The following is a 23,888-nucleotide window of genomic DNA, read 5'->3' on the forward strand; positions in this document are numbered from 1 at the left end:
GCTCTGGCACTATCACTGCTGTGCCTGTTTTATACATGGACTATGGTCCTGTATTCAATGCTCAGCTCTGTGCCAGTTGACAGTCGACTTGGAATGAGCAACGTAACAACAAGCTTTTCAAATAAAATCCTATATTGGACTTTGGTCGTCTTGCTTCCGTAAGGATTGGAAAGATGAAGTTGTTCTAACTAGACTGTGCATTGGTCACAGTTTCTTAACTTATCCTTTTCGTTTATTTGGGACTGATGCACCAATGTGTTGGCTTTTAAACATTTTTTGTCCCAAGGTTTATCTATAATGTTGGACAGTGTCATTGTGTAGTCTGTGTGATACTCAGGTCACAGTAAACCACTTTACTTTTTTGCTGTCATTATGACTCTCAGTGATGCTGCCATTTTCACCATATTCTGTCCCAAGGTTTGTCCATAACATTAGACACTGTTATTGTTGATGGTGACACTGTTTACCTTAGAAATGTTTTTAGTTTTTTAAAGGCCATTAACCTTTTTAATGCTATTTAAGTTTTTTTGATTTATACATTTGACCTTTTTTACTTTTGAAATTAGAAAATGGCTGTAACATCAAATAACTCAAAACCAGAACTGGAAATGCCAACTTCAGGTGACTAATGGTGCAGTTTGAACTATCTGTTAGTGATCTTGGCAAGTTATAATTAAAATTTTGCAACAAGTCTTTTTAAAACCTTTATTACTTTACTTTTTGAAAATGGCCATAAAATCAAATACCTTGGAATCAGGACTGGAAAGGCCAACTTCAGGTGACTGAAGGTAGTTTTTTAACTTACCTGTTAGTCTTCCTGGCAAGTTATGATAATTACAATTCTGCTACAAAAAGTCCTTTACAATTTGTATTACTCTAGTTCTTCTCTTACCACTGTAGACTAGATGTGAAAATTGGTTTTAATGCTATTTGTTTTTCTTTTAATTCAAAAATTAAACTTTGTTTTGTTTTACCTTAATTTTCTTTGATGAATTTTACTTAACTTTTTACCAAATGTTTGGTGCAGATAGACTAGTTGCTTTGTGCTATAAAACACCAAACCAACCAAGTTATACACTTCAGTGTAGGATACATGGATCAAGTTATATGCATTAGCTTCAGTAAGTGATATTACCAAACATACCATGAGACATTCAGAACACTAGATGTCAAGAGTAGTAACTGTAGTTTTTATCATTTGTAGATAGTTAATAGGTTTCAAGATCATATGTGTGTCACAATGTATGGATCTGTATACCAACAACAACAACAACTTTTCTTTGCCTAGACATTTTTTGTGGTGTTCTCAAATCATTGGAGTTCAGACCCAGTTTGAAGTAGCCTAGCATCATTCCTCTTTATTTTATCTGGTTTCTCATCTTTCCAAACCTTGACCTTCAACCCCTAGCCATGTACAGCTTCCTTCATTCTTTTCTATTGTGACTTCCAGACCTTCCTATTCTTCTTTCCTTCCACCACTTGCTCTTAGGTTTGTTGCATGTCTGTCTCAGTTCACCAAACCTTGGTCACAGTTTTCTACCAATAGATGGGTTCTTCAAGTTCTCATCCACAGTCTTTCTCTTCGCATCTCTTCTCCACTTCCCATTTCCTTTTCTTCTACCTTCTCTGATCCCATCTATTTTCAACATTCAAGAATGTAACACCAGTTCTTTTGGTCAAAAGCAGGTATTTACTCTCATCCCTTTGTGTCCTCCAAGAAGAACAAGGACTGAGTTACGATAATGAAACTGTTACATCTCAACCAGTTTCTTGATGTTCCATAATTTTGGATGGAAAATTTCTTTTTCTGTTTTTAGTTCTGTGGATATCAAAGGTCAAAGTATTGGATGCCTTCCTATGCAATCTTATTACCCTATCCTCCAGATGTTTTCTAAAGTTTTGTCAATCAGATTGTAATCTTCTGATACCATGCATCTTTTAGGGACTCTGGCTTCCTTGGAACCACTCATTACATTAGAATATTCATATGTGCACCTCTTCCAGTGGATCTTGATAGTTCAGTCAACTCTTTTCGGATCTATTGTCCCTAATTGTGAACTTCCCATTTCCAAGTTTTGTGGAATTTTCATGGTGATTTAGACCTTTCCAAAACTACATCTAGCATTCCTTTCCCACCCTCCAGACCAGATCTCTATCTCTTCACCGGTATGCTTCACTCTTGGGGTGCTGCACTCTTCTGAATGATGAACACTGGCACCTCTTTTGCCAGCTTAACATAAGTTTTTCTGTTTCTTCACTTAATGTCCATCCCTCTCTTTTCTCTACCAAATGCCCCCCCTCTTTATTTCTTCAACCTCATATCTTCCTATTTTATCCAGGCGTATCATCTTTATGTTTTTATGTGTGGTATTTGTCTAGTCCATTACCCTTCAGGTCAGACTCTTTGATCGTGCAGCCTTCTTCTTGTTCTATTCCTGTCAATCTTCCACTTTGTCTGTCAGTGTAACTGGTGATTTTCTTGCCCCACTCCCTCCTGGACATCCTACTGTAAGCCACTTTTCTGCCTTTTTTACTTTCCTATTTCACCATGATTGGTTATTTCCACCATTGCTGGCTATTGTGTAGCCTTATCTACTATATTCAACCTTTCATGTTAACACTAGTGTTTTATTTTCCCCATCCTCTCCACTGTGTTTCAGTCCTTTTTTCTTTACTTTCCATCTCATCCTACTCCCATGCATAATTGTGATCTCTTTTTTTGGTGTTAGATTCTCCCAAACATGCTCTATAAAGTTCTCCCAAGGCCATTTGCCCCATTACAGATGAATCTTTACCCTTCAGTTACCATTCCTTCCATCTTCTCTAGTTTGTGGTTATCCACAGTTCCTCAACCAGAGTTTGGGAGGATGCTGATTCCTGTATGGTTTTTCTTTCTCTTTTGTGGTTTGTTGGAGTTCTTTTCAGATTTAACATTCTTGTCTTCTATTCCTTCTGGTTGGAAACTTAGTTGTTCTGTGTCTTTACCCAAACCTCTTCTGATGCTGTTCTCTATGCCATTTATCCCTCACAAGCTATTACCTAGTGCTTCTTCCCTTTGATTCTCAGAGATTAGATATTTTTCCATCAACGTATTACGTTTTTTTACCAGCAGATCTTGTTTCTATTATATCTGGATTATAGTTGTCTCCATAAGATGTCAGCAGCTTGCGCAGATGATGTCTCCTTTATACTTATCTCCTTACCTTCCATTTTCCATTTATTTATCAACAAGAAACTTCCCTCTAAGTGATATTTCACTCTTCACCTTCATAGACTGAATGTGCCAGTTTCTCTGGCAGGTGTATTCATTTTTTATCTTCTTGCTTCCCAGAATATTTTTACTTGTGTTTTTACATGCAATTAGACATCTTATTTCCTTTGATGCCCATCTCTGTTTTTATTTTTTGGGGAAATCATCCAGGTTAGTGTGGACCCACACCCAGCATATTTATTTTTTATTAACCCAATTGTGAGAGGTTATTGGTCAAAGGCCATGTCATTGCATTTGTTAACTTGCATTTAAAATTTTATTAAACTACTATTTTATGAATTTATGTTAAGTTTGGTAGCAAATTGTAGATTATAATTCAAATTTTAGTATTATATATTTGTTAATTTAAAAAATTAAAAGTAAATATTAAATGAACACTTAAATATCAAATTTTGTATGTTACATGGTACGTTGAATGAAGCACTGATGAAAATTACACATTTTGTGATTTCAAAATATTAAGTCTATAGTTTCATGTGAATTAGCAATTCAAATTATCAATCCTGGTAAACTAAAAAATAAAATGAGAACCTCATATCTTTTGTATTTGTTGAGATATGGTTTATGTACTGAATCAAACACAGTGGCCTTGCTTACCTCTTTCCATTTTTTGAAACAGTCCCTTCTATGCACTTCAGTATATGAAATGTGAATAATTAATCAAAGGCTAAGAATGTTATCCCAGTCTTCTGAAGCATTTTAAAGTACTAAGAAACCATCTCGTTCTTCATATTTTTTATATTTATCAGAACACAATTTGATGGAAAGAAAAACAAAACTTGATGTATTACAGGACTAACTACATAACTGAAAGAGCTTTGAATAATTATAAGTTTATATGGTGTCATATGTTTAGTAAGTTTACCTTTAATGTAACTTTTTACTGTGTAATAAAAAAATTAAACAAGTGATTGGAGAAATGAGAGGTCATGATGTAAAACATATTTGCTGAGATCAGACAACTTCTGTCAGTTTTTAAAAGTACTGATAAGTATCATAATTAGAACTCCATCTGTTGCATGTAATTGTCATATATCAGTATTGACACTGTAAGATTAAAGACATCTTTGACATCTGTGTTATATGGTTAAAAGTTTGTTCTATGGGGTTTATACAGTCATAAGTTTCTAAAGTCTGACATTTAGAAAACTAACTGTTCTGGTATCCATTCTTTATTGTTATTTGATGTTAAACTTTTTTGACTACTTATCATTTGACTGTGTGTGTGCATGTCAGCTTCTTTTAAACAAAATACTTGAGGCATATGGTGCATCTCGTTGAGAAAGAAGAATTTATTTTATCAGTTTCTTAAAAGTATTTATAGAAGTTTTATATATTTAGGGTGATAAATGTTTTGAAATTTTATATGTTATAACAACTGCTGCTTTTGAAAATTTATTTCAGAGTGAACAAAAAATCAGCAATACAGGAAAACATTAACAAGGGAGTATTACCAAGTAAATCACAAAAATACTCTGAACATCTGAAACAAAAGTAATTATTTCTATTTCCTTTTGATTGTTTATGGCCATAATAATAATATTTCATTAACATATGATTAATTATAATTTCCTTATAATTTAATACATTTATAATAATAAGAGTTGTACTGTATGTTGTGTAGTACAGATCAAATTTTCACTTTAAATTTCCTTAGTTGTGTAATTAAATTAATTAAATATTTATCATTTTAAATATTTCATATTTAGAAAAAGTTTATTTTAGTAAAATCATTTTATTATGGTTAAATTTATGAAAATGAAACAGTGCATTTTCTAATTCACTCTTGTAGCTAAATTTCTCAATTTATGTATAAGTAATTTGTCATTACTTGTACAGTTTTATATGTAAAAGTAATCCTTACAATGAAAGTATACTTACTAGATAAAAAGAAAAAGCTTATTTACATTTTATTGGTTTTGTTTCATGTGTTACTTGCATCTAGTTGTTATTCTCTTATCCATTTCTGGTAAACACTTAAATTAAATATATACATTTCTGTATACTGTATCATTACCATATTCTTATATTATATAACATCAATAGAAAAATATTAATATTGGTTCTTGGTGTAGGTTTTTCATTTAATTTGTGTTACCTTTTGTTGGTTTTACTAGTAAAACTTAATTTTTTTTCTATCAATTTTATAAAATCACAAAAAAATGTAGTAATGATACAGTGTCCATAATTAAATGTATAGACCATGAAAGTTTCTATTTAGGAGCTTTCTCCCCAACTTTTGTGATCCAATCAGAAAAATTGATTATAAAAAATCTGGAAGAATCGCAGGTCTTTGTGACAGTTTTAAAACAGTTCTGTAAATACAAGGTATAATTGGATACAATATAACTATCCCATGAAACAAAAAGAGCATTGATGAACAGAATTTATTACAGAAAGTATACTTGGCTGCAGAATATGACATCAATTAAATTAAATATGTTCCAACTCAGAACAAGGAAAGTTTAAAAACCTTTTTAAATATGAAATATATGCTACGGAAGATTAAGACTTGTGATCTTTGCATAACACAAGATAATCCTTTGTAATCAGTTTTTCTTAATTTTGTAGTTTATAAGTGTAAAAGGTATAAGATATAACAATAAGCAGTAATATGAGTGCTATTTTCAATAAAAGTATTGTGTGAACTCGCTACTTTATAAACAAAATTAGATTTAAAAAATTATTTAACACATTTTTTGGCATTTCATTCAATTTTCTGGATTTCAGAAATATAAAGTAAAAATCACGATTTTTAATACAACTTCTCTGAGATTTTTTTGCAGAATAACTGATGACATGAATATAGAAACACAAATTACAAACTTGATTTTATTTATTTTTTAGCTTGTTTTTAGCAAAAAAATACAGTAACTCAACATTATTGTGATTACGTAATTGTATATCTCATTTTGCTTTTTAAAGGATTATAAAAGAAATGCAAATTAGTTTTAAAAAAATCTTAAATCTGATTGGTTCTAATCTTGCATTTAATGAGGGAATGAGATTATTTTCTAAAACCTCTGAATAAACTTAAGCTTGTTTCAGACAACTGAAATCATAAACCAAAACTTTTTGCTTCAATGAAATTTCCTTACTTTGTATGTTGGCACTTTATGCTAATACAATAGTAAATTGACAAACAATGATTCAAAAGCACAATGATGTTTATAAATGATTGGTTGTCGATTTACTATTAAAGCTTCCTTAGTTGGTAAAAGAAGAGAGAATGTATGTTGCCTTTTAAATGATATAAAAAAAGAATATTGGTGTGATAGAAGATGTTCATTAAAGATAAAGTGGACAAATTATATAGTTTTGTATTTTATATTTCACAGTCATTAGTTATATTTGATGAATAACTTAAAGTACATGAATTTTAGCTTTGTTGTTGACTTGGTTAAAGAACAGTTTAGCTATAAAATCTTGCTCCGTATGTGTTTGTTGTGTTTTTTGGTTTATAGTATGGCTGATAAATAAAGTTGTGCTTTTCAGTTTTCCTCAGTTGTCAAAAGTGTTTGTAGTGAAGTGACCTTCCAGATTTACCATCATAAAGTTAATATATGAGAAGTTTACAGTAGAAATAAATTGTATATTTGGATTATTATGTATGTGTTGTGTAACCTCTAAGTTCAAAACCAACAACCTAAGTCTCACATTGAATTGGGTTGGGCATTGTGTAGTGGTTAACATGCTGGATTGTGAATCTGATGGTCCATAATTTGTCTCCTGTTGCAACTTTGGAGTACATGGGTCTGTTATAAGAGTGATGCTCAAATCATTATTTAGTGAAATTAGCCAAGGAGTTGGCAGCGATTGGCATTGTCTGTTAGTTTGCCATTTTATAATTACAATAGCTAGTGCAGGTATAGCCCTTTTTATAGCTTTTACTCAAACATCTGAAACAAAACAACAATTTTTAATAATTTTCATCACATAAAAGTGTGTATTCTCTGTATTCAAAATTTTGATAATAAATAGCTTTCACTACAGATAAAATATAACCAGAATATTGTATTAAAGTGTATGTCTTGTTTACTAATCTGTATATGTTAAAAATACACATTTTGAATTGGAACTCACGAGAATGATTTTTGATGATGTAACAGTGATAGATAACAACATAAATTACAGAAAAATTAAAAATTGAAATTCTTTTTTGTATTTTTTAATATGAATGTATGAATTTACTGAAACATTTACAAAGTAATTAATATTAATTGAGACTTTTTGTCAACAAAAAAAATGCTATATATGATATTACTGAAATAAATAATTGAAGCATTGTAATTGATAATAAAGGTTAATGAATACTAAAGATATAAATAAGTATTGTATTCTACTGTTGTGGATGTAAGGAAACATTTTCTTACGGTCAATCTTGAGGTTTGTTTATTTTAGGTTTGACATGGCAAGAAAAATTCAGTTTGAATTCATCACCTTAATACTAAACTGTGATAGAAGTTGTCCGCAATGATTTGTGACAATTTTTTGGTAAAAGTATCCATGACATGATGCCTGACTGCTAAATCTGCAATTTTTTTTAATCAAAACTTGTATTTCATAGTAGGATTAAATTGAACTTGTAGTAACATTACATCTTTTATAAATATATTTCATGTATTATTACAATGTTTTAATGTGGAAATTGTTATTTCTTTATTCTGGTGTAATATTTCTAAAAGTTATTGAAACTTCTGGTGTTTTACAAGTTTTCAATATTTATCTGTGAAATAAGAAAGCAAAGATAATAAATCAAAACTGTTACATTTTACTTCAATGAAATTTCCTTACTATTAAAGGAAACTTGCTTAAGTAATTAATCTTTAGTTAATAACTAGAGTTTTAATACTGTTAAATGCAATTTAATATTCTTAGTATTTAAAAAACTAAAAATGGGGAAATGTTATCTATTGTAGTTTCAATAGTCTGTAAAATAAAGGAAAGGTAATAAATCAGAGCTGACTGCTCATTGGAGTGTCTTTTGTTGCAAGAGATAATTTTTAATTTGTTTTAATTGGCTTTAAAATATTATAAAATAATTTTCATTTTTTTCATGTAAATTGTGTTGGAGATGCATGTGTTATATGGTCAGAAGCTTTCTTACTGTTTGTAAGCCATTTAATATCATTGGTTCTTTTTCTGTTAAATAAACAGCACCTCCAGTAATGCAGATACCTGTCAAATTACTTAAATGTGATAGAAATTCTTTAATTTAATAGTTCATAAATTTCCTTCCCAGGTACATGAAAATTACAAGCCAGCCAAAATGGGCTCAAGCTAAAGAGAAGGATAAAAAATCAGGGTCTGATGGTGAGATATATCTATTATCTTAAAAATGAGATCTAGTTTTCTACTTTGTACTTGTTCTCCAAAGTTTGTAAAAAAAAATATTACTACCATGTTGAAATTATGAAAAATAGAAGTAATTTATATAAAATGTTTAATAGTTACATGTACATGAAAATCAGATACAATCTTGAACTTGCTTAAATAGCAAATATTTTATGTTAATGTTATTTTAATTACTTCTTGCAGATGAAAGTGATGAAGATATTTTGCAAAGAACTGGAAATTTCTTGGTTAAGTCGCAGGTTCTACCAAGTAAGACAATACAAGTACAAAAATGTTGCAATCTAAATGATGAAGTTAGATCACAGGTCAGAACTTGTCCATTATTACATTTGGGAACTTCAGTGACTTAAGTACTATTAAGTGCAATTTAGTATTGTTATTATTTGAAAACTAAAAATGAGGAAATGTTATCTAACAAAATGTATTATAAGTTGCTATTTAACAATGTTATGAAGTGGACAGATGTGGAACAATGAAAAACTGCAAAAAGTACTTGTAGCTTTAAGTTTGTATTCTGCAGAGACTAGTTAAGTTTTATATTATTGTAGTCACTGAGGCATGAGAACAGAAAGATGAATGACAATCTGTAGTTCCCTGAGGATGCCTTGTGTTAATATTATAGATAATTTCATGCTAATACAACAACAAACTTTGAAAATATCCAAGTGACCATGGTAAAAAGATATTTTAAGTTATGTATTTGAAATTAGAACTACAAGTTATGATTTTCAATTAGAAAGCATTTTGATAAACAGTATTTTAATGTAATAATACTGTGAAATAGTGCTTACAAAAAAAAAGCCTTTAGTTTGTTTTAGTAAAAAAGTCTTTTCATTTTTTGTAGGTTAAAACAGAATAAATCAGTATGCATACATATTGATTGTACAGATAGATAGCTAGACAAAATACATATAAAAGATAATATTAAAGAAACTTTGATACCAAATATCAGTTATTACCAGAAATAGAAACATTAAGTCCATATGCCTTTTAATATGCATATAGACTTCTGACATATTTAGATAACATATTAAAACTGGATGGGAAATGTTATTTTAAATACCAGGAAGTTATAAGGTAAAAAATGATTTATTTTTGTATGTGAACAAAATATTGAGCATTTTATTGTTTTTGAAGGACCAAGAAATTGTGGCAGAATATCTTACTGAGATTAAGTAATTAGTTGTCATTATATGCAAGTATATGGGCTTAAAGGATTATTTCTAATTGTGTATTTAAATATGTAGCTTGGATTGATAAAAGAAACAACAAATAAACTTGTTAGCTATATGATATTGCTTGAATAAAGGCTTTCTTACAATCTGTAATGAAATATCTGAATGTTACCAAGATTGGATTTTAGTTCAACAGAATAAACTAAGTATAAGAAATTTGAACTTTGCCTCAACTTTTCTAATGAGATCAAGCAAATATATCTTAGTTGTCAAAGGGAAAGAAAAAAAAAGTGTATCATTTCACCTCATACTTTCATTTGAAACATCTGGAGTTGTCTATTCCAGACTGTAATAAAGAGTGTGGAGTTTCATCCAAAAGCCCAGGTAGCACTTGTAGCTGATTTTTCTGGGACAGCAACTATTTTTCAGGTGAGAAAAGGAGCTTCTTTTATGATATTCAACTACTTGTTGTGTGTTTTCACCAAAATTCCCTGAACCAATTTAAGAACTGAAACCTTTAATTTTGGTCCGTATTTTGTCCCGCATATGTAGTATTGTTTTAAAATTTTAATGATGCAGTTTTATGAAATTTCTATGTTGTTTTGGATTTTAATTAGGTTAAAATATGGGTAGTTTTAAATAACATATAATAATGCTCATGTATGTTATTTTTAATATTCTAAAATGCATTTAAGTTGTATTTATCTTATGAACCTCATCTTAACCAACTTTTATTACAATAACACAGTGAATGCAAAATAAGTCGGCAAAGAAAAGTAAAATTTGAAAATTCATGTAACTGTTAATTCACATTATTTTCCCACTGTTTATAAAAAAAAAAGTATTTACTTGACAGTTATAAATGCCCATATCTATTCATTTGCTTTAGTCTCTTTTTCTGTAGGTTGATGGAAAATACAATTCTAAGATTCAGTCAGTTCATTTTGACAACTTCCCTATCCATGAAGCACATTTTTCTATTGATGGCGAGCAACTTATTTCAAGTTCAAGAGCATTTGGTCATTTCTTTTCTTATGATATGATGAATGGGAAGGTTGTGAGGATTCCTTGTAATGAAGGTGGTTTATTGTTTGTTTCATACATACTTGAATTAATTTAATACTTTAAAATAGTTTTACAATGATATCTACTGTATAAAAAAAAGTTTAGTTTCAAATAATTAAAAAATTCCAAATACCCTGTTATAAAATTGTATTTCATATATAGATAAATGACAGAAATATATTATTCCTAGTAAAAGTCTCTGGCAGTGCTATGCTTATGAATTAATGCTATGAATAGAGGCCTAGGCTTCTCCGTTTCACTATTTTGGTCCATGGCACATGATCTGTTCATCCAGTATAAAAGTACTGCCACTGTGTGACAACAAACTCCACTTTCATTTGATGTTGGATTTGTTTATTTTGTTACCATCTTTCACACTGTTCAAAACTCATTTGCAATATTAACAGTATAAGCTTGAAATGGCTACCAGATTTAAATGGTTTATTCAATTGCTGATATTTTGAAGTTTTTATCCCTTGGAGTGGGAATATATATTTTTGTTCCTTTACTAAACGTCACCTAAGCTCATTCATCCAGTAACTCAAAACTTAATAGTACCAGACAAACAAGTAGGCAATTCTACTTTGTAAAGATTAAGGTCAGATCGTATTAAGAGGTTTGTGAAGTATTTTAAAGAAGAAATAGTATTATTTACTTTTTTAAGAATGACTTGTGTCATTATTTTTAACAGTTTATTTTGTATTTTTAATCATTCTTTTTTGCTAAATTTGTATTAAAATAACAAATATAAATCTCATATTTCACTCAGAATTGGTAGATTGTTTAGGAGTAAAGATTTATTGTTTGTTAATTTAGTGCTATATTTTATCAGTAGTGTCTCTTTCTCTTAGTCATATTGAAGTATAGGGATGTATTAATTGAATGCATTGATTTTCCTAATGTAAAATTCAATACAACACATTACTATCAAATGTTAAGGTTTATAGCAAAAATGACAACCTTATGACCATCAGAATTTTGAATGCATTTTGTAAAATTGTTTTGGCACCACATTAAGTGCAAGTATATGAATTTGTTGCTTATAGGATTTCTATTGTTCCCTCAAGCACCATTTTTGAATTCCTTTCTGCATTGGTGCTGTGTTAATTCAAAATTTGATTGAACAACTTTACTATCAATAACTTTTAATGAAATTATTATTATCAAAAATGTTATAATTCAAAGTTTTACGTAAGTCTTTATTCCTTTATATCAAAAGAAACATCTAAAACAATAAGTAAAACTTCTGTTTTTTTGGGGTTTTTTTTATCACATGATCAACTTGCAGTTACACTATCTCAACTTTAAGAGCTGATGGAGATGAAAAATGTGTATCTGTCATCTGTAGGTTTCATTCAGATGGCCAAACCCCTTGAAGTGGATTCTTTTTTATGGTGAGGTGATCACCTTGGGAAGGTTCTGTATTTTCAATCCACCTCCTCTGGAAACTGAATATCCACCTACGTGTTTTCAGTGTATGGATACTTGTGAAGGGGAGGAGAGAATTCTAGTGGCTCAGTGGTGTCTGGCACTACAACACACTACTTTTGTATTGAATTCCAGAAGACAAGTGACCTTGGGGTGGATCCTCCAAGATCACTTGGTCTTTTTTGGACTATGGTCAACTGAGTGCTCGTGTTGGATACTTACAATGGGTTTTGTGGGCATTGTGTCTGATGCTGGTGTTTGGGTATAGTGCTCACAAGCCTTGGTATTGTTGCAGTGTCCTTGTTTGACTTACAACATGTCTACTCATTATACTACATGGTGGGTAGGGTCAGTGAACACTGAACCATTTTCCTCCTATGTATGGAACCCTATATCCTCAGAAAAACAGTTAATTAGTAAATGACCATGTCAGTGATGTCAAGAAAACTCACTTGTAGAGAAATATATATGCAGAAATGGCTCGTTTGGGTTGAGAAAATATTTTACATAGAAGAGCAAACAACGTTTCAACCTTCTTCGGTCATCGTCAGGTTCACAAAGAAAGAGGTAACTGACCGGAAGCTGACCACATGTTTGAAAGTGGTTGTGTAACTGTGTGTCGAAATGTAGAGGGCGGTATTAGATGTTTGAATATATAATTTTATTTATTTTATTATATTAATATAGGTATAAAGGCGTTCCTTTATGTTGGTTTATTTTGGGTTTAAGTTGTTGTATAAGTAAGGCTTCTTTAATTTTGCATTTGTTTATGTTTGTTTCTTTATTTAGTATTTGAGTGTTTTCTATGGTTATGTTGTGCTTATTTGATTTGCAGTGTTCGAAAACGTGTGAAGGTGACTTTTTATGTTCTTTGAATCTGGTTTCCATTTTTCTACTTGTTTCTCCAATATAGAAGTCGTGGCAGTTATCACATTGTATTTTATAAGTAATGTTGGTGTGGTGTTTGTCAGTGTAGTTTTTACATAGTATAGACCTCAGATTTGTGCCTGGTTTTTGAATAAATTTGGTATTAACTGGAATGTCATATTTTAGAAAACCATAAATAAATAAATTTTTTATTTCTCCTTAGTTCAAACCTTTACTGTTTATTCCCTCTACCTGCCTCCTGGAGAGACTTGTGATCAATAAGAAGTTAATGGTCTCTTAGAACTGTTGCTGTCTATCTTTTTCATCAAAGGAGACTTTAATGGACAATTCCTTTTGTGGTGATGGTAAGATTGATGAGAAGGGTTGTTATGTAGAGCTGATGCTCTTTGATCACAAACTGTACCTCATCATTGCTGGTTCTTTTACATATTTTTAATCTTATAGTCATTATTTTATTGCTGTTAATTTGTCTATGTGTTTCAGTTGGTTTGTTTCTAATTTTTCTTGGAGAGTTGATTGTGACTTGTGGGGCATTGGCCATTTTATTCTCATTTTGAAAGAGATTTGCTATGGTTGTTGCCACTGTGGAAATTGGACTGGGCTAACCGTCTCTGTCTAATTTATTTCTTGAAACTCAATCTTGCTGTCATTGATCTCCTATCTATTAATGGCTGATTGAAAGAAATAACTGATGGCATTATCCAAACAACTGTTTGTTCTGTACCATAAACCTCAGCACGTTGCCTGTGGTATCCTCATCCATGGCATTCCCCAGCCTGCTAACAATACAGAAGGATCAAAAACAGCTTTGGATACCGTTTGCAAGTATCTCACCTTTTCTAACTGCATTGCTTTTCAGGGTACCCATGCCCCTGCTCAGTAGGTCAGACCTCAAAGCCAAAAGGAATCTTGAATTAAGTTCACAACTAGCATCTGTTCTGCAACTATCTCTAAAGTCATATAGGACAAAATTCAGAAAGTTGGTTGGAGTTATGCTTACCATTCCCTTTTCATCTTGCTCTCCAGGAAGTTGCTGATATACAAATCATCACTGATACTCTCAGGGAGAGCTTTTCTCATCTTTCCAGCAATTATATTTCTTCTCCCTCCTTTTTGCAGATTGTTTGCTTCTTTTCATTTGGTTCTATTATCATTATGACCAAAATCCTCACCATATGGTAGTGGACCTTAAGCATGGGAACGAGCTTGCCAGCTAAGTCTGTTTTTGGAACATGTTTCTGCTTCTGTCATGGGTTTTCCCTCATTATGAGGTTTTTGAAGCTGTGGGTCATTTTGGGTTTGTTTACTATCATGGGAGGGTCAAGTGCATGTTCTAAGGTCTGTGGCATTAAGCCACTGTTTTGTTCTTGGAGTCTTCTCTGGACTCTGGGACTTGATGTGAAGATGGTATAGGTTCTCATCCTACCTTTATGAGGATGTCTGTACCAAGAGAGTGAGGTTTTGGGCTTATTGAAGGGAGGTCCATAACATCCTAGCCACTGGACACCTTGGGGCATATCATCTCTTATCCACTTTCCATCATGAGATTGAAAGATTCTTCTTTTATGGTTTTTATTGCACCATCTTCTCCCATATGGATGTGCTCTTTCTTGGTGTCCCATGTCTGGTTCTCTTAACCTTTACAATTTTCATAACAAAGAGATGCCTAACTCAGATTTAGCAAGGTGTTCCTTCTCAGATCTTCAGAACTGTTCCTCTCAATTAAGGGGTGTCCTTTGAGCCTTTTCCTTTGCACTGATCCTTCCTCCAATTCAGTGTGGGGTTTGAGATAACCTTGTAAGCAGAGAGAGAGTACAATATTAGAAGTTATAATTTTCCTGAATGAAAATGCATTTCTGATACTTCCCTCCTCTCATACCACTTCCCACCCTTTCTCCCCATTATCTTCTAGTGTTCTTTTCTTATGCCAGATTTTGAAGTAATAGTTTGGTGGTAGCTCATAGCGACTTACATGAGAGACTTGTTAGAACTATGGATTCCAACAGAGGGAGGTTTGAAGGCTTGTCATGTGTTGAAACAAATTTACATATAAAGACGAAACAAAACGAAAAGGCTAATCAGAAATAGGAAAATAATAACTTTTATGCCATGCAGGAAATAACTAATAAAGCAAGATCCTATTGAAATTAGAAACATATATTAGTTATTATTTACACAGTTTTAGTACAAGGTTATTTTTGCATGGCATAGAAAATTGGGTGTTTGTTAGTTATGCCACCAAAACGAAATTAAGAAAGGTTTTTAACTTTTATATTTTACCAGGTATGGACCATATGAATATAAAGAAGTTTGAGATGTCACCAGATGGAAAATATATTGTAATCTATGGTCGATATGGTAACATTCATCTTATGACAACAAGGGTAAGTACAGTACTACTATTACATATAGTTATGTTTATTAGATTACAGCTTATTAATTTATTTTGTGCAGGGTTTATTTGGTTAAGTGTACATCATGATAAATTTGACCTATTAATTAAAAATATATATTTATGGAGGAACTTAAGTCTGTGAAGCTGTTCACTCAAGACAGTGAGGCAACATTTCAGTTGACTAAAATCGAATTACAGTTGTACAATGGACAATGATGACTTTGTGTCTGATGATTGAGAAATGTGCCTTGTATATGAAAGATTTTGTTTATGCCAGTTTTGAGAAAAACTACTGTTTTATAACAAATGTTGGTTCTCTATCCTTAAATCGCTAAAACTTATTTTAAGAGATAGGTGTATTCAGTCAGATACTAATATGATGACTACCAGATCATGCATTCTTGAGATTTTACAAAAATTAATTTCATTATCCTAGATAGTAATCAAATTATTTGGTGGAAAAATAACCAACTATCAAAACTTAAAATTCTATATACAATCCAACTTTTAAATTTATCAAAATAAATACTTTTTACTTCAATTTCTTAATTAAGAATGTTCTTGTATTATTGATTATTAGTTCTTCTGAGAGTACACTGCTAAATAGTTGTGAACCTGATCTGGATTTTTAAATGTTTTTCCAAGAAAAAGAATGTAAGATTAACCATAATTGTTTTAGGCAATACATTTCCTTCTTCTGTAAAAGTTTAGGAATTTATATATGATAGTCAAAATATATTAACACTAAAATAATTAATTCAAAAATACAATAACACCACTTTTACACAACCTGTCACTAAACATTAATACTAATATTTTATTTGTTATTGGAAAATTCTTACAAGCATTGTGTTCTTTGTTCGTTATTGACACATTTTACAACGTAATATGTAAACTATAAATAATGTGTAATTTTTAGGTGCTGCAATATGTTGCTTTCCAACAAAAATAACTTGTGGGATAAAGATATGTACATTTGTGTAATTAATGATAAGTATTTTTCCACTGTCTGTTTCTGCACATCTTGATCTTGTACTAACCTTTCTTAGCCAGAGGCACTACATTCAGTTGCTACAGTAGATGTGCAGACTGTTTTCTGCACCTCTGTTACAGTCTTTTTGCATCATCTGAAGAGTCTTTTGACATCAATAGATAATCGAGTTGCCAAGTTAACATGCACTCCTATCTCTATCATTCTTTGATCTGGAGATGCAGAATGATTGTTCATTAATAACCTCAGTCACTGAACTCTGTGTCTTCTAACATAGACCTGCCCACTCAAACGAGAGCAGGATCCATGGAAGGTCACCCAATTCTCCTCTACCTAAGTAAAAATGATCAATTTGATACAGTGGAAATGTCAATGTGTGTGTTCTAATCTGGATGATATTAAGGCTTTGATTGATTCCTATCATCCTGTGTATCTTTTCTTACAGGAAACATTTTTGAAATCTACAAATACAGTCACATTTTGGCAGTTTTCTTTATACTGAAATAACAGGTTGTGTGATTGGCAAGTGCATGGAGTGGTGCTGCTGCTTATTGATCAATGTGTGCCCACTTTGTCTCTGCCACTCAATACACTCTTGATGACAGTAGCCATATATATTTCCTTGGGTCATATCATCACTGTTTTTTCTCTCTACCTATATCCAAAAGAGATTTATGATCAATAAGCCCTTAATGGTCTCATTGAACAGTTGTCATCTCCATTTTTAATCCTGAGAAACTTTAATGGACATAATCCCCTTTGGGGTGATGGTGATATTGATGGGGAGGGATCATTCCATAATGCATATGCTCTCAGATCACAACCTTTCTCTCTTCAATACTGGTTCTTATTCTTACTTTCATGCACCTAGTGGATCTTTTACTGTCATTGATCTTTCTATCACTTTTTTTGAAGGGTTGATAGTTATCCATAAGGCAGTGATAATTTTCCTATTGTTTTGAGGAAGATTTGCCAATTTTCGGTGCTACCTGACGTGTGCCTCGGTGGAAGTTGGACTAAGCCAACTGTCCCTCTCTCATACTTTTCAGTATCAAAATTAATGCTATCACTACACAACTTCCTCCTACTATTGCAAACGGACTCTCTGCCAACAACTTCCACATCTTGCATAAGCCTTCAAACATGAGGTTATGAGGTTTCTTGAGTAACAGTTTCAGATGCTTTCAATCACAACAAATGGTTTTACCTTTTTTCTCTTGAGAATGGTCCTTTGCCACCAATAGGGTTTATATCCCAATTCTGCACTCTGTCTTTTGTGATTATTGTTCTTTTTGTGGTCCCTGAGTCAAAGTTCTGTGGGCTTGTCTTTGACAGTAAGATGACTTTCATTCTTCACATCAGGCAGCTACATGTCAAGTGTACAAGGGCACTGAACATCTTCCATGTACTCTTTTCCATGTCTTGAGGAAAGGATCAATGTTCCATTCTCAGGATCTATTGTACCCTTATTTTCTCCAAACTGGACTATAGGTCTCTATATATTCTATCAGTCCAGTCCATAATTTATAGCTAGTCCCATGAATCCCCTCTTCACCTCTGCTATATGAAATTTACATTGCAATATGCCAGTAAACTTCAGTCTTTACCATACATCCCACTGTGGGTTGTGTCTTCCTTCTTTAGATGCTCTTTTGGAATAGATAGTCTGCAGTTCTTATTGGCTGTCTTTCCAGGTGCAGCTAGTTAAGTTGGGTGTGCTACTGAATGACATTGCTGTCTCCACTGATCAGACCATCCTGCTGTGGATTATTACCATCCCCATCTGTGACCAATTTTTGAGTCATCTGAGGAAGGAGGATACTACTGATTGGAACTACCAACTTCTCTTTGTGAAACATCTTTTGAACCATTCTTCCCTTCTGGTTTTAGGGATGATTTGAAATCGGGCAATTCTTTTGGGATGTGCCATAGTTTGTTGTGACTTGGTGGTTGCTCACAGGATCCCCTCTACATTTTCTGTGTTCACTGTTAAGTTGTATGCTATTTTTTTTGCCCTGGATTGTGTAGGAGCTATGCAGAACACCAATTGTTCTATTTACACCAATTATCTTAGCTCTGTACTGGCTCTGAAATCACTTGGCATTAGTTCTCACCCTGTTCTCATGTACATTTAAAAACAACTGGCCCATTTTTCTTTGTCTTTTACCAGTATCCAGTTTTTCTGGATACGTAGCCACATCAGTATTTGCAGGAATAATCTCACTGATGCCATGGCTAAGTGTGTTTGCTCTGGTACTATCATAGCCATGCTTATCCTGTATGTGGATTATGGTCCTGTATTTGATCTTTGGTTTTACACCAGTTAGTAGTTAACTTGTAGCTAGCAAATTTGTAACAAGCTGTTCCAGATCAAGCCTTCTGTTGTTCTTTGGCCATCTTGTTCCTCTAAGATAAGAGGGAGGAAGTTATCTTAATTAGGATCCACATTGTTCACAGTTTTTAAACTCCTCATTTTCTTTTATCCTGAATTGTTCCACCAATGTATGGCATTTGTGACATTCAAGTTACAGTTGCCCATGTTTCACTGTCATTACAGCTGTGAGCGACAGCACCATTTTGGACAAGTTTTTTTCTATGGGTTTACCCCTGATGTTGGACAGTATCATTGGAGATGGTGACACTGTCCAACTTGCTTGTGTTTTTAACTTTTTATGAGCTTGTTAACTCTTTTTATTTGGATGTTGTTTCTCTTAAATTAACTTATGAGTATGAGCTTGTTAACTAATAATTTTGTATTTAAATGAAATTGCTTTTCCATTAATGAATGGATTGTTCCCACTGTCTTAAATTAAAATCAGGACTATTTTTTAGTAAAATTAAAAAATAAACAGTTAAATTTAAATTTGTGTAATTTTAAGTAATTCAAACATATCTTGCATTAGTAGGGATATAAATATTTTCTGTCACTCCAAATTGCTTAGTCTACTTTGAGCATTACTTGTTTTATTCAGATACAGTCTCCCCACCTTTATAATATATCTATAACAGGTGATCCCGAGAGGGCTAGTTGTTGGAAGTGACTTTCCACAAGTTACAATGAATTTATTAAAAAATTCAGGAAGACAACCTAATAAGTTAAAGAAATTTGTGTTTGGAGCAAAGAAACTGACTCAGACTGCTAATACAACAACATATAAGACTTCATTTACAAATGTTCCAACATTCCTATACATCAATTACTCTAAAATCATTCATAAGACATTTTATGTCAAAAACAATAAATTTCTCATTCTGTGCATACAACTGTTCATTAATGAAACCTTCTGTTAATAATCATTAACTTGGATACTGTATTGAACATACTACACAGTAAGCTATTATATGAAATGTACTTGTACATAATTAAGTTTAATTTAGTCATCCTGGTTATAATTTCTTTTAATACATCTTTTAACAAGACTATTAGTTCTTCAGTAAATCTAACTAGCTATACAACTGACTTCTCTTTTATAATCTAATTATTTTCATACATTTATTAAACTAGAGACAGTAGCATTGAATATTTACCAAGAGTTTGTATGATGGAGGTTTTGGATAGAATGTAAAACTGCCATCTTTCTGGTTTATCCTCCTCTTACCACTGTCACAGGTTCAGCTGACCTCTAGAACTTGTGTAGGTTTGCCTGGGTTCAAGAAACACTGGGGATATCAGATTTTGCATCTGCGAACATGATGTTTCCTATGTATTTTCATGAGCTATTATGATTTATCAAGTAACATTGCATGCCCAGTACATAAGTTGGTCCTTCATTTAATTGATTTAAATTTGCTGAATAAATACTTACTCCTTGAACCTAAACTAGACACTAATTGGATGTAGTTGGAAGCTGTCAAGCAGCTGCATATTTGCATGTATTTCTCATTTTTATTTATTGAATCATTTCCCCAATTAGCAAAGTTAACATACTTTTCTCTAGCCTTTCTCTTTGTTCCAATTGCTTCTGTTTATTTGGGAAAAAAAAAAACATTTGAAGTCAATTTGAATACATGTCTCAGTCAAGTTGTATATGTTACTTTAATATAAACATGATATGCTGTAACTGACAGGAACATTGTATTCATAAATTCAAGTTTCTCTCCTAGAAACATTTGTAATTTTTTTTAAATAACTCGGTTGATTCACATTTAATTCACTTAAATGTTTATCCAAGTCTGTAAATGGAAGAGATTTTTGCAAGTTTTCAAGTCAGTACTCATTTAGTGTTATGAATATAATTAGTAATGAAACTTTTCAAAATGATTGTATCAGAACAAAATTGAAAAAACAAAACTACGTTTGTTAAAAAAAGCTGTTTCAAATTGTGTATTTATCTAGTTTTTAGTATGAAAAGAAAAATCATTATATTACGTTATACACCATCTCACCAAAAAAATGACCAGTACAAATTTTTGGGTAAATGATTTAAGAGATTAACTAATTAATCAATAATTTCACTTTTACCTCTGTTGCATTGTTTGTATGGGAACAAATCATAGAATTAGTTCATGATTCCCATGTATGACTAGTTGATATTATGGTATTTAAACTTTGTTTTTACATGGCTCGGCATGGCCAAGCGTGTTAAGGGGTGCGACTCGTAATCTGAGGGTTGCAGGTTCACATCCTCATCATGCCATACATGCTCACCCTTTCAACCGTGGGGGGTGTTATAATGTGATGGTCAATCCCACTATTTGTTGGTAAAAGAGGAGCCCAAGAGTTGGAGGTGGGTGGTGATGACTAGCTGCCTTCCCTCTAGTCTTACACTGCTAAATTAGGGACGGTTAGTGCAGATAGCCCTCGAGTAGCTTTGTGCGAAATTCAAACACAAACACAAACTTGTTTTTACATAAACATTTCTAAAATAGTATGACTACTTCACAGTACATGCAAATAATCACATGTATTATATGCATATAATAATTACATTGTTAATCTGTCTAATATCAGATACTAAGAATACAGGTGCAGGGAAATCATGCCTTTACTTTTTTATATACATGTAAGGTGTGGGTTTTGATAGCAGAAATCTGTTGCAACTGTTTTGTTATTTGAAATTCTCAGCTATATGTAATATACAATTGTTTTTATTGCATCAAATGCTTAATGAAACATGCCACCATCACACTAATTGTGAATATGCTCTTTTAATAGACAAAGGAATGGATCTCAAGTATGAAAATGAATGGAGAGGTTTGTGCTGTTAGCTTTAATCGAGATGGAACCAAAATGTATACTCATGGGGGTAAGAACATTATAGAATTGATAATTAAATTAATTTTACGACATGCTAAGTCTTGTTAAGACTGGTAGGATAATGTCTTTATTGTTTGTTTAGTTATATTTTGTTTACAAAAGTTGGATTGTTTTATGCTTCGTAATATATTGAAAATGATTTTCATGTATTTTTGGATTTATTACATTAAAGTAATTGGCATTGAGCATGATTTGGGATGCAACTTTTGATAAATATATGCAAAGTATGAATAAAAATTTACCTTTATTTTGTTTAATGCACAATTCCTATCATTCACTAAACAGATGTTAGATGTTAACTCTCTATATATGTTGTTCATAGTTATTAAAGCAATGGAAAGATTCTGTGAATCAAAAAATTTTCTTTCTAAGTATTTAGTATGGAAAATTATTAAAAATTTCTTTCAAACAGTCTAAAGTTATTCTAATTTTGAAAGTTGTAGCACAAGTAAATTGACTTAGTTTTTCAATAAACTATTACAAGAGTTTTCTGTAGCTAGAATGCAAAAACAATTAAAATTAACAAATGTCTTAGTAGCTCACAGTTAATACACAGTTTATAAGATTTCTGGTGCTTTTGATGCAAGTCCTAAGTGACTCCTATATCATGGAGAAAATGGAATGTTTGGAATGTAAAGCTCCAAAGACACTGTAAATAGATTTTAAAATTATATTTTGATTTTATAAGTATCCATAAGATTGGAAATAGCTTAGGACTTTGTAAATGTGTTGTTAAAATCAGTAGACTTGAGAACTGAACATAAAAATGTTGAAAATGCAGAAAATGTATTATAGGATTACACCCATTAATAAATAGTAGAAAATGGAATTGCAAAAAAGTATTGCTATCTGGATAAAAACTATTTACATGTAATACAGATGATATATATTATCTGTAGAGAAGAAATTTAGCTCCAAATTTAGTATTAAGAACTCACAAGTAGTACTTAAGGTTAATACTTTACTGAAGATAAAATTATAGGTAACAAGTTTGTAAAATTTATTGAAATAGATTTGTGTATTGTCTCAAAATATTTGCATGTGTATGTTCAAAAATTTAGTGTTTCTGAGCATGTTTCAGATGTCAGTTTCTGTACATGCAAGTTTGTGTTGTTCAATATTATATCTTAAGTGGAAATCTGGCTTTGTATGCATAAGTGTTGAACTGTAGTGTGAAATTTCATTGATTATTTTATTTCCTATGAACGTATTAATATTTTCATGAGATTTTAAGCTATACATGGACAAAAAGCATATAGGTGTAACTTTTTTTATAAATACATATGTTTGGCAGTGAGGGTTCATCAGAAACTACTTTTTGGTAGTGTATGTAGTAATATAAATGTATGGGTTTAAGGGTTCTTCTACAGTAGATGTCTGTGATAAATTTGACAATAAATGACCAGCTAGCACTCCACTTGTTTTTAAAATAATATATATATTTGCAATAAATTAAGCACATGCACAAGAATTCTTAAACCCTGTACAGTTCTCTTCTTCTTATCAAAAATTCACTTAGCCCAATTTAATTATTTTAGAATTCCTTTGACAAGCTGAACTATTTTTCTGTTGTTATTCCATTATTATCCATTTACAATTAAATTTTGCTGTCACATGAGTTACCACAGTTGATCTTGAACTTCCAATAATTGTTGCTCTTCATACTTATAATCATCTGCCTTTTGTCGAAGTCCACATATGCAGATTCTGTTAGTTTGGAACACCCTTTGACAAGTTATTCTCCTTATCTCTTTCAAATTGTTAATCTCGCTCTATCCACCATTAGGCCACTTACTCCTACCTGAATTGTGTCCTGACTGATAACAGTTGAAAAGCACTGAGATCTGAGAATACTCAAGATCTGAAGTGTGTCCTGATTGGCAATATATATTTCAGTGATGTAACTCTTATTAAAGTGCTGAGTTTTGTTAACATGCTATTAAACTGAAAGTCATTGAACTTTATTTCTCACTTTATATGCTTACATATATCTGAAGAAACTATTAAACAGGGCATGACTCATATTCATTAAGAAATTAAAAGTTAACCTTTTGAAGTGAAGT

At 31.7% G+C, this 23,888-nt stretch overlaps 1 protein-coding gene across 4 annotated transcripts in view; it reads left to right on the top strand.

The window, feature by feature from the left end:
* Positions 1–23,888, top strand: part of wcd (U3 small nucleolar RNA-associated protein 18 homolog wicked) — a 39,205-nt gene that overhangs the window by 12,168 nt on the left and 3,149 nt on the right. For all 4 annotated transcript variants that reach the window (XM_076503467.1, XM_076503466.1, XM_076503468.1 and 1 more), the window contains exons 4-10: positions 4,676–4,765; positions 8,514–8,584; positions 8,810–8,931; positions 10,147–10,230; positions 10,706–10,880; positions 15,466–15,566; positions 21,724–21,814. In XM_076503467.1, coding sequence (XP_076359582.1) covers positions 4,676–4,765; positions 8,514–8,584; positions 8,810–8,931; positions 10,147–10,230; positions 10,706–10,880; positions 15,466–15,566; positions 21,724–21,814 — 734 coding nt within the window. The remainder of the gene's footprint in view (positions 1–4,675; positions 4,766–8,513; positions 8,585–8,809; positions 8,932–10,146; positions 10,231–10,705; positions 10,881–15,465; positions 15,567–21,723; positions 21,815–23,888) is intronic.

This window comes from Tachypleus tridentatus, chromosome 6 (genome assembly GCF_004210375.1).
Source record: "Tachypleus tridentatus isolate NWPU-2018 chromosome 6, ASM421037v1, whole genome shotgun sequence".
Classification (NCBI taxonomy): Eukaryota; Metazoa; Arthropoda; class Merostomata; order Xiphosura; family Limulidae; genus Tachypleus; species Tachypleus tridentatus.